Source organism: Nesoenas mayeri, assembly GCF_963082525.1.
Source record: "Nesoenas mayeri genome assembly, chromosome: 10".
Classification (NCBI taxonomy): Eukaryota; Metazoa; Chordata; class Aves; order Columbiformes; family Columbidae; genus Nesoenas; species Nesoenas mayeri.
This window is the reverse complement of record NC_137560.1, coordinates 9,132,814-9,144,920: the sequence shown is the minus strand read 5'-3', so window position 1 is coordinate 9,144,920 and position 12,107 is coordinate 9,132,814. Positions and strand designations below refer to the sequence as shown.

The window sequence follows — 12,107 nt, the reverse complement described above, 5'->3', positions numbered from 1 at the left end:
GCAGCACCCAGGGTGCATGGCTCTCTGCTCTGTAGCAGTGCTGATGCAGGGGGACCTGCGGGGGCTGGCAGATGCTGGCACTGCACCCCTGTCCACAGACCTGAACCCTGCTGCATGGGGCACCTGCGCAGGCAGCAGCATGGGGCTTGTCATGCTCTTGCTGCTGCACTGGGAAACTGTGGGATGAGTCAGGCCTCCATTGCCTTTCTTTGCAAAATCAAATCAGAGCCCAGGGAAACAGCAGAGGGGATACCCTGCAGCAAAGGTCTCAAGACTGATTTACCTGCTACCTCCTGGCAAAGGGGTCGGTGTTCTAAGAGCCCAAGGATGCCTTTTGTTATTACCCCCAGCAGTGACAAGCAGCCTCTATGAAAACTTGCCTTTGTGTTATGCAAAAGCAGTCTGACAAACAGACTTTATTGGAGCACATCCCCACTCCAAGGCCCTGTCTTAGGGATACTGTCACAAAAATAACACTAAAGGAATAAAACATCAACCATTACTGTTGTTAGGGAGGCAGATAAAAGTTTAGTTGGCCATGGTTGATACAATGCTGCCACTACTGTAATTATCAATAAATAAAACCAGCTACTGACGTGAGGTCCCTGCCAAGAACAGTCCCTGTATGTTACTTCTTGGTGCAAATACCTGCTTGCACACACAAAAAAACCCGAACAATAACAACTGATTTCTTTTACCTATAGTTCTGTGGTTTGGTCCATTCAACCCCCAGTTACCTACTCACTGTAGTCCAACACCTGCACTGGTGGCCATGGAAGGGCCCAGCCTGTCCCACTCTCGGCCCCTGCCCAACACTCCCTGTGTCACCCACACCCTGGACCAGGCACTGGGGTTTGCACCGTGCAAGTCGATACCTTTCTGCTTGTGGGTAACCGGTCAGCCTAACCAGTCCCTCACACAGCCCTGCTAGCCCGACCAGGCAAGGGGTGCAAGTCCCCACTCACCAGCCAGGGAGTTGCCCACTCACGCCCCATGTCTGTGACCAGGCGGCTACCCGGCAGTAAATGGGCCCCACGGATCACCCCCAGGACCGCAGCCCGGCTTTCCTTCCAGTCACCGGGCCTTCCCTGCACACAAAACGCGCTGACCGACGCCAGGCACCCGGCCTGGCTGCACCGCGGCGCTGACGGGGGATCCTTCACCCAGGCGGCCGCGGGCCCCGGCGGCCCCTCAGAGGCGAGTGAACGCGCCCGCGCAGCGACGCCTCACCTCAGGGAGGCCGCCGTTGGCGGGGCTGGAGGCGCAGCCGCCTCCCACACCACAACCTGCGGTGAGGGGTTTGGGGAACGGCCGTGTGGGAACGACCACACAGACGAAGCCCGCTCACCGAGCGCCGCCACAGCCGCCGCACCACCTGACGGCCTCCGCCGTGCGCATGAGCGACAGGAGCACTGACCAACCGTGAGCCGAGCCTTGCGGGCGCCGGCCAATCGCCTGGGGCGCGGAGCAGCGGGGCGGGGCCGCCGGCCGTGCTGTGGTGCGCGCGGCTCGGATCGGCCCGGCCTGGCCCGGCCCGCCCCCCCGCGGGCAGCGCGGCCCCGCGGCCGAGAGCGCGGGCCCCGGGCGGCCCAACCGCCACCGGGGACCGGACGCCTCAGCGGGGAGCGCTCAGTAAGTGCCGGCCCCGGCGGGCCGGGGGCGCCGGCGGGCAGTGGCCGTCCCGGCGGGGGAAGCGCAGCGCTGAAACGCGGCTGCCTCCGGGGAGGGGCGCGGCGGCGGCGGGCTGGGCCGCGGGAGCGTCCGCGCCGCCCCGTCGGGCCGCAGGCGGGGCCGCCGCGGCCTTTCGGCGCTGGGGAAGGGCGGGCGCGGCGACCCCGCAGGGCGCCCGGCCCCATCCCTGCCCCGGCCAGGCCCGCCCCGCCGCGGCCGGGCCAGGCGCAGCGCTGCGGGTGCCGGCGCGGCGGGCGCGGAGCGCAGGCAGCGCTGTGGCGGGAGCCGGCTGCGAGTCCCGGCGCTCGTCCCGCCCCGCCTGGGGAGCGCTTCGGAGCGGGAGGCGCCCTATGACCCGTTACCCGTTTGGAAACTTCGCCGGGGGATGGGGAACGAGCGTCTTCCCGCAGGGACAGGGCCACTGGGGTGGCACAGCCCGGAATGGGTTGGGGGCCAGGGCGACTGCTTGGATTTTAGTTTTGTATCAGTCTGTAGCCAGAGGAGCGGACACGTTGCTGGGGAGCGTCCCCGCGCCTGTGCCAGGGCCCTGTCCCCTCTCTGACGGCGGGAGCGGGACAAGCGAGGTGCTCCGGGACAGGGGGCACAGGCGGTGGGGCTCCCCCCGGAGCCTGCTCAGCCCTGTAGCAGGGGGAGAGGAGGCCACAAGTTCACACACTGGGAAGCAACGTCCTGTAGCCAACAGCAACTCGATGTCACTTTGCTGAATTATTACAGAGACTTCATCTTGGTGAAGTAATGCAGAAAAATTACTAGTTACTATTTGCCTTCTTCATCCAGAGACCCTGTGACCCATCTTCATCCCTGTGACACAAACCGCTATTGCTGTCTACCCAAGAGGAAACTGCAGCACAGAGAGATTAAAACCAAGACTCGGAAAACCCAGCAGTCTCAAGCTAGTGCCTGACATGATGTTCTGCATCTCAGAGGTGTTGACCACCACAGTGCCTATCAGAGACCAGTTTGGAAATGCTGGTTTAGGAGAGAAAAAAATATGTTCTCCTTATTGGCAGACCCAGCAGAGCCCAGCACAGAGTGGTCCTGGCTCTGTGAGAAGCTCTGTTGGTGCAGGCAATGGAAGAATGCCAGCTTGCAGCAGCTGAGGATCTGGTTCCTCTTCTGTTCTATTTGTGCATGGACTATGCTGAAACCTGCCAGCGATAGGTAGTAGCTGTTCTTGGCCCTAGAGCAGCCATCAGAGACCTGGAGTGTGCCCAGCCTACAGATTAACCTCCAGCACCAGAATGACAACTGGGAAAGGAAGATGATAGGAAAGATCATCCACCCCCAACTCAACCATTAGCCATAGGCCCTGGGCCATACTTGCCCCTACCTCCCCATCTGGCCCTTTACAATTTGGACCAGAAACACCCTTATCTGCACCTGGAACTGATTGTCTAAGCCACGTCAGAAACCTTTCAGCCACAGGCCCACTGTTAGAGCTACATCTCTGGGCTTGAGAATCCTTCAGCCTGGACAGGACCCTGACAGCATGAACAAGAGCCCCATTTCGCACTGGACCAGATTTTCAGCTGGCTAATTTTGACCTAGCCTAACTTTATTCAGAGGAGCAATGCACAGCAGCCCTATGTGGTCCATACAAAAGGGGTCTTACCCAAAGGCTTGGTATCAGCTTGTACATCCAAGTTCCAGTTGTTTTCCAAAACTGACACTGCATTGAAATGAAGGCCTAACTAATTTTGCTTCCAAAACTACAGAGCTGTTTGGGATCTAGAGCCATACTCTGCAAAGCCTTTGGGCCTGCTTCACTCCTTTCACTTAGGTTCTTGTTCCACTTTTTGTTACCTCGGTGGTGGCTTTTTTAAAAATGTGAATTACCATCATGGGTAATTTGCATGAATAGCACAGATCAATGATTCTCTCTGAGAAGCTGCTCAGTCTACCCAATACCCACTCACCAATTTCTTCCCTTTGCTGGGCCATAGCTGTTGCTGTGGCACTGCGATTTCAAATTTGCCATCTTTGTGGCCAACTGTCCACTACACCTCAGCTCCACGGTGGTCGGTAATGGCTGGGGAAATCCAGGTGCCACGTGGTTTAAACTAGGAGTGTGTGGTTTGATGGCCACTGAAGGACACGGCCCCTTTCAGCTGCAATGAACTTGTGTCCCAGCGTGGTGTTAGGTGGGACCAGACCACAACTGATATCTTCACAGTTCTCTGGAAACTCATAGGAGTTTGACAGCTCCCACAGCCTCCCAGGCACGTCAAAATCCCCCAGCAACTCCTGCCTCACCTGCTGTTCACAGGGAGCTGTGAAACAGATCCTGTGTGTTTGGTGAGAGATTTACCTGCTCAGGGAGACACAGGACAAGTGCTGTGGAAGTCAAGGTGGCTGCTCACCAACCACAGGGCTGCCTGGTGCTGTTTGCCTGGTGTGATTCCTCTGCTTCAGTTGTTAGTGACAGATGTTAATCACACTGCTTAATGACTGTGCAATAATCTTGCCTAGAATAGAACAGAGTGGAGCAGAACAATGGCTCATTTCTCTTTGCAGGCACATCTTTTTCTATTCAGAGCTCATTAACCCCTACGTCCTGACTACATTCCAGTCCAGAGATGTAATGTCTGCTAAACTGTAGAGAAATTATCAGAGGACTGCTACAGTAGTTCTTGGGGTTGGCACTGCTCTGGTCCAGAGATAGATGCATTTTCAGGAAGCAATTGCTGAACTAATGTTATATATGGTGTTTTTTTAAACAAAGTTGTGCAAATACTTCCCTTAGGATCATCCCATGGTGTTTTGCAACTTCTGATCATTTGCACAATAGAAGCATGAAGCAATCATGAAGCAATTAAAGCCTTTCATGTTTTCAGCATGAATAGATCTATCAAATTTCACAACTCCAAAATTGGACTCATTTTAAAATTGATAATTAGCAGTGCATGACTAAGCTCGAGTGGGTGCTTTCATGGAGAACTTGAGAAATACTCAGTCTTTAGTAGCAGATGGGGGAGCAATGCAACTCACTGTTTTAAGGAAGGTGCCTTTCCAGAGCACGTGGAATGGGGGACAGCAGGGCGATGGAGACTGCAGTGACCAGTCACCAGTGACTATCACAACAGGGAAGTTCTACTTTGGATTCAACAAAAAGCGTTGTGAGATATAGATGCCTCACAGCTGAGTGCCATTTTACTGGATGTGTTCTCACAGACAAACTTAAGGGGATCCATGTAACTTTCCAAAAATTAAAAGCAAGAGATAGAAGCAGGAAAATGCGGTCTTACCTGGGACAGATTAAGGCCACCTGGCTCAGCCTAGAGCAGACTGAAGACAGGGCTTCTGAGGTTGTCCCCACATAGATCTGCCAAGTGCCTGCAAGGAGGGAGAGCTGAGGCAGCAAGGGAAGAGTGTATCACTGACTTGAAGTGGATCAGGCATGACTGTAAGGGTTCAGTACCCCCGAAAAATGTTTTCCTTATTTTGAGTGGGCATCTGTGAACTGCTCTCAAAAGTTGTCCTAGTGAATTGGGAAGCTTTGGAAAAGGTTGTGCCTGTCTCTAAGAGCTCTGTTCATTTGTTCTCATTCTTTCCTAGGCAGAAACCAGTGTGGTTCTTACGAAGAAAAACCACCAGTGATGATGCTACAGGATAGGTCTCACATGAGGGTCCTCGATATGAAGGGCAGCTCTCTGCTTCTGTAGCTGATGGGTGAGGACAACAGCTCAGTAAAAGGAGCTACCAAGAGCAGCAGGATGAGTTACAGCTCACCCTCTGTGCATGACTTGTATCACAGCACCACCTCCCCCATGGCTAAATCAGACCTAGGGACAACTCTGGATGTGACTGTACCAGAAACAGCTACCGTAAGTCCTGAGACTACCAGTTTCAACAGCACCAAAATCCCAGATGTGGCCAGCACCGGACCCAGCATGAGCACGATGCTGCTGTCCTTTGGGATCATCACTGTGATTGGATTGGCTGTGGCTATGGTAAGAGAGCCCTGCTAAATGTTTCTCTGTTGAGGGTGGCGGGTGGTATAGGGGCTCTAGGACTAATTTGGGTTTAATAATTTCTTTAAATTCTACTAAAGGCTCACCCAGAACTGCTGGGAACTGACAGCTGCTGAGATCCCCTTCTTTTATCTAGAGCTCCAGTATTTCTGCAGTTTCCCTGAGGTCTGGTCAGAGTGGGATGCTCAGCAGGCCCAGAGAAAGCCATACGTGGTATCAGTATTTAATAGCTGTAGGAAGTTCAGTTAAAACAACACAAAGCAGATTCTATTCTGACCTGGTAACTGAAACAGCTGCATTGATTTAAACCTTGTCAACACAGGGACCCTACAAGAAAGTTTGTCCAAATTAACTTCTAAAGCAGACTGTTGAAAACATGTTAATCTCCCCTGTGGACATGCCTTTTTGAATTAAAGCAGCCTGAACCCATTCTAGCTAGACTCATTCTGGACTGCATTTCCAAGGCTATACTTGCTGAGTATGAGCAAGGTCCTTGGGGATTTGCTGTGTAACTAATCTTCCCATTAACGCTGTAGGCAGAAGCTTTCGGAAACCACAGTTCTGGGGCTGACATAGGCATTGCAAGTGCTTCAGTTCTTCTTTTGATCTATAACCAGATCATTTACCTGCCAACAGAGAACAGAAGGTAACAGCAAGCTCCCATTCCTTGTTTGGGGAAGAGCTTCACTAATAGAACCATCAAAGTAGTCTTCAGAAAGGGACTACCGCAAAATTTTATTGCAGGCCCAAAGAAGAGTATTTCCAAAAGCCCCTAAGAGAACCTGGGAACAGCCTTAAGTTCCCAAGAGCAACATCCAGTGTCCATAGTTCTCAGAACAAGGCTCTGGAGGCCAAAAGCCTCACTTTCCTCCCAGTGCAGCCGCTATTACTGACACGAGCAGGTCACTGAGCATGCCCCTGTGTTTCTTCCCTTTAGACCGGAGAGGGGGTAACAGCACTTGTGTGCTGTAGGAAGTCTACAGATGAAAACCACAAATGCAAAGTTCTTCATCCACTCTTAAATTGCAACATATGTCCTGCAGCCACCAGAAGTGTACTGACCTACATCAGATAATGATACTCTCAATATTCTGACTACTACTAACACACCTAATAACAGGCCACTCAAGCACTTAGTGCTACCAAGCTCACACTGATGGATATGAAATTTGATTTTTGGTTGTTACTGCTCCCTTACCCCTGCTTTAGTGTGTGGTGACACCAGACTTGATACAGCCCTCCTTTCTGTGCACCCTGGGCCCAAAATTTCTCTTCCCAGCTGTTCCTCATCTCACTGGGACTGTTGTAATGATGGTTTTCTTTCTCCTTCAGGTTCTGTATATCAGAAAGAAGAAGAGGTAAGTAACATCTGTTGTTTGCTGAAGGGAATTTAGTGCTTTAAGATCTAAACAGAGCTAGGAAGGAGATGGGGAGAGTGTAAGGGATGGCTTATCTGAGGACAAGCCTATGGGGAATCAGCTGTGCATGAGGCAGGGGACACTGTACTCCAGGTACTGGCCCACGTAACACCAGAGCTTCGAAGGCTCTTCTGCAGCTTTGGAAAGGAAAACATGGTTGAGCAGGAGGAAGTTTGGTATCCTGCAAACTCTTCAGGTTATCCGGTACACTAAAACAGAGGAAAGGGTTATGAATGTATAAAGAAGCTGGGAGCTCTCTTATGAAAGATCTGGATCTCAAATTTCAGCCAGTCCAAGATCCCTGTGTTTTCCAACAGCCCAGGCCAATAACACTGGCCTTGCAAGCTAAAGCTGCAGTCACAGCAACTGGCAGCAGCATAGTACGGAGATGCAGCTTTCTACCCAGAGATTTAGTGTCTTAATTTCCTTGGTAAGCTCATGGCTGAAAATAGAGAGGAGAGCAGCATGCAGGGAGACAGACTTCTTGATTCTTCCACCTCTGACAGCACAGACACTCCTGAAGATCCATTAGAGGTGGTAGGTACCTCCTCCCTGCCTGATTCCTTGTGGCAGGCCTGGCCACAGACCTACAAGAAGTGCTGCTGCCCACTGAAAAATTTCCAAGCCAGATCCTGAAGCCCAGATGTGATACTGCCACAGGAGCAGCTAATGATTGGCCTGTGAATGTGGCGCTGCTGAAGATAATAGTTGTGTTGGCAAACCCATACAGAGGCAGGGAGAGAGCGTGTCGTCCTAACACTTCCCAAAACAGATATTTGTGGTGACACTGCCAGTAACTGCTTACGTTTCTCTTCCATACCCCCCAAAACTCAGCTACAGCCTAAGGCAGGACTCGGTGTCCTCAGAGGAGCATGCCCATGCATCCTCCATCACTGAGCTGCCCAGCATTCAGGGATGCTCCCTAGGGTAATACTTTATAGCTCCGTCACTTAGAACAATGATAAAAGAATAAGAACAGCCTGTCCATAGGCATCAGCCTCCTATGAGAATCAATCCCTTTGCTATTTATTGTTTGTTATTTTCTATTTTTTCTTATGTACTTCAGCTCCAGAGTTAAGGTGCTACTCTTGGGCTGCTGGAGCGCAAAGTGGATTTCTGCTGGCAGGCATAGTGCAACATGGCAGGACTGGTTGTTGTGGGCAGAGGGACAGGGGAGAACTTGCAAAATGCCTAGCCAGTATGCTCCACCCTCTCTTTTGTCTCACCACATAAAACTTGATCTTTTAAGGTCCGCAGGAACTTAAATCCCTGATTCCTCTGTGTGTAATGCCTGCCAACACGGATTAGTGATGGCAATTAATCCCTGCAAATGCACTCTGGGTATCTTCCACTCCTGCCAGCTGCACACAGTAGGTTCTTATCCTCGTGCTCTCAGGACATGACACGACCCTTACCCAGCAAGTGCCAACGAAGGTTGAATCCCTGTGCAGCAGGAGAAACAGCCTGCAGAAGGCCTCAGCAGCGGGGTGGGAAGGCAGCCTGAATGCCTTTCCTTCTATTTATTAAGTTTTTCAACCAACCCTTTCCCTTCCCTCCCATGGGCAGGTTGGAGAAGCTACGGCACCAGCTCATGCCCATGTACAACTTTGATCCCACCGAGGAACAGGATGAACTAGAGCAGGAGCTGCTGGAACACGGGCGAGATGCAGCATCTTCCCAGGCATCACAGAGCAAGGTAGGCAGCAGGGGCCAGCCAGCCTGTTACCACAACCACTGGCATTTGCACTGCTCTTGTACAGAGTCAAGGAGGTTTTGTAGGGGAAGGAAACCATGTAAGACCTCAGGAGGACTTTCCTTATCTCTGCTAGCCTTGGAGGTAGGGGGCTTGAGCATTTTGGAGTGCTTAGGATGGATTGAAGAATCAGGCAACTGGGATGAAGAGCCTAGGGAGGCACCTGGCTCTACCCAACAAGAAAAAAAGGCAAATTCAGTAATTAAGGGTGAGTTTACTAGAGTTTACCACCCAGAGCACCACAAGGGAGCAGCAGAATGAATACCATGAGAGGGGCCTTCAATGGCCACGAGGCACTGAAGCTCCCTGCCCCTGAAAGGCAAATAATTTCCACCCAGTTTTAAGGTGTTCCTGCTTTGCCAAAGGATACAAGCGGGGAACAAGGCCTTGCTGAGGGAAAAAGCCTCTAATCATACAAATTAACCGTGCTGCAAGCCCTTAAGAATGTAGGCAGAAATGTGCACATGGTTGTGGCATGGCACATCTGATCTTGTCAGTGCTTCCAGGCCAACCTTGCTGGCCACAGAGCAGGCAGGGCTCAGAAAGAGAACAGGGATGGGACTATTCCATTTGAATTTTGGGAGAGCCGGAGAAGCTTTGCTTTGACCACTTCTGAGTGTTCAAAGGCATGCAGCATGCTGAGAAATGATCAGGACCTTGGAGACCACTGAATTGACAGAGCTGTGAGTTAGGAAAGAGCTTGGCCAGTTGTTTTTGTTTAATGGTCCAGATGGGTCTCTGACAAGAGGCTATCAGCTCCTTCCTCAGTGTACCAAGAGCTGGGAGATATAGGAAAAAAGGGCTTTTCACCATCATTTGCAGGCAGTTTCACAGTGTTCTCTGTTTCCTTTGCCACCACCATCACACACAAAAAGCCTTTCTGAAAGACAGAGCCAGCAGCGATGGTTGGAACAGGTACGTCTCTTTGCCAATGATGCAGCCTCTTCTTAGAGTAGACATCTTCCCATTCTTGAATTCCTCTCCATCTGCTCTCTGTCTTCCCTTGGTTTTCCAGTTCCAGGAACAGCTGTTCTTCCAAGCAATCCCCAGTTTTCACACGTGTTACACTTTCGGGTAATCTTTAGCAAACTTGGTGTGGGCAGAAAGGGAAAGAAGAGATAATTAATACAACCGTAATTGTAAAATATTTATGTGGAGACGTGCTTCCTTACCTGCTGAAGAGCACACAGGACATGCATGTGTTGGAATATGAAAGACAGTCAACATATTCCATATACTGGTTTGGGACAGCAAGAAATACTGTTGCATAAAAGCAAAGGATCTTGTTCTCTGAGCAGCACATACTGGGAACACATCAGATCTATTAATGCACACAGAGGATTGCCCTTTGGGTAGTAAAGGACAAGGCCAGAGTTAAACTTAGCACAGTAAAAGCACATCCTTCCTTCATAGGGACTGGCCAGCAGGACACCTCAGATCCCTGCAGAGCTTGTTATTAATAATTCACAGATACCTCTGCCTGGAAAGTACATAAGTTTAAAGAAATAAGAGGGGGAGTCTAAAACAATCAAAGTTCAGTCTATGGTATGTTTCCAGGCCTTCTTAAGGTTTCAAGTCTTTTCATGCTGCCTTGTACACATTCATGGCGAAGCGCAGTAATCCAGTGATGGGGGAATTTTAAACTGGTGTGGATTTGCTGACTTGCTCTCTGGCCTGTTGTATTTTTCTGTCACGACCTCGTTGATGCCACATTACTCAGTCAGCCTCCCCTCAATAAGGGGCAAAATCTGGTTACAATACTGTGCAGTCTCTGCCCATGTACACACACCTGAGCAACGGCAACCTTGCTGGGTCTCATCTTTCACTGCTTCAATGCAGATTCTGCTGACAAGTCAAGGAGCCCTCCAGAGACCCAGCTGTCTTGTGTTCACAGACGTTGCCAATGCCATCAATGCATGAACAATACCTGCCCCTGCTCTGGGATCGTGCTGAGACTGGGGAGGATGAAGCCAACAAACCAGTGACTTCCCACAAGCGTGGCTGATCCACTGAGCCTGGCTGGTCACCCCATTGGTTTGTGTTACAAAAGGGCACAAGCACTGAACCCTGAAGCATCTGTCTGCCTGTGTGTCCTTCAGGGCTGCAGGAGGGAGAGCGGGTGAAGGGGTCCCGGGCCACCTTGGCGTGCTGCAGTGCAGCGGGGGGGCTGTCCTCTGCAGACCCTTCTGGTGGCCACCCGCCCCGAGTGCCGCAGGCCAGCACAGCAGCCAGGGGCCAGCAGCAGAGCCTGCACGCAAGCATTGGTGCTGAGCCATGCACTGATCACCTCCTGATTTTTTTTGCAGTACGTGCATTTGTCAGTCAGATTGTATTCCACCCACAGCACCAGTTAAAAGGGGATCAGGGCAAGCTGAAATCTGAATGCAGATCTAAAGGTTGGCTTTATACAAGGAGACGTTTCACTGAGTAGCAATTCAGGTACCATGAGTTTTGTTGAAAGTTTGGACCTGCAGGTTTTTTTCTCCTATTTTTTTTTCTTCCCCACTGTGATTCCCCCCCTGCCCCATATTTATTAAATGCGGACTCTTTTCTGGGCATGTGCAGTGCAGAGTTTCTTACTAGCCCTATTTAGTTCACCTATTTAGCTTCCCTTGTGGCAGTTTTGCAGGGCTAAGTTACTTTAATTTTTCAGTATCCCTCTTTCTTTTTAAAATCAGGGAGTTCTGGGAACGTATTAGGGCTAGGAGTGTCATCCCCTGTGGAAAACTGCCCAACCTCCATACCCAGGAGACGGGGCAGGAGGCACTCCCAGGCTGCTGGTGTTTGCACTCCGGGGATACTTTGGAAAGAAGGCGTGTGGGTACAAAAGCTCAATGCAATCTGGCTGAGGTCGTCAGGATTTGGACACTATCCATGGGTCTTCCCAGAGATTATGCCTACGAAACTGAGAAGCAAATACATCACCCCCCTGCACACACATGCACACTTACCATCTCCTCCAAGTGCTGGGGGCAGCCACAGAAGCGTTGGATTTCACCCTCCACAGCTAGCACGTCCCTGCCTATCACACTCCCACACTCTGCAGCAGGGCAAGAATGCAAGCAGCAGCAGGGGTGCCTGGCTGTCTGAAATCACGTTTCCCTTAGAACTCTTAGGACTGGAACTTCATTTGCTGTTTTAAACTCAATAAAAGGCAAGTGTAAGCTGAGCTGTTTCCTCAAACCAGCAGCCTACTTTGTGCTCTTTACCCAACTCCACGTGCTGCATGGGCAGCTGCCAGCTCAGGTGCAAAAACATGCACCTGTTCCACGT

At 51.2% G+C, this 12,107-nt stretch overlaps 1 protein-coding gene across 1 annotated transcript; it reads left to right on the top strand.

Moving 5' to 3' along the window:
* The first annotated feature begins 1,594 nt into the window (after positions 1-1,594).
* Positions 1,595-10,816, top strand: LOC308043888 (uncharacterized protein C3orf18). The gene is made up of 5 exons (XM_080350225.1): positions 1,595-1,632; positions 5,248-5,642; positions 6,996-7,021; positions 8,648-8,777; positions 10,674-10,816. The coding sequence occupies exons 2-5, from the start codon at positions 5,358-5,360 to the stop codon at positions 10,752-10,754; spliced, it is 522 nt and encodes a 173-aa protein (XP_080206351.1). The 5' UTR covers positions 1,595-1,632; positions 5,248-5,357; the 3' UTR covers positions 10,755-10,816.
* The last annotated feature ends 1,291 nt before the right edge of the window (positions 10,817-12,107 follow it).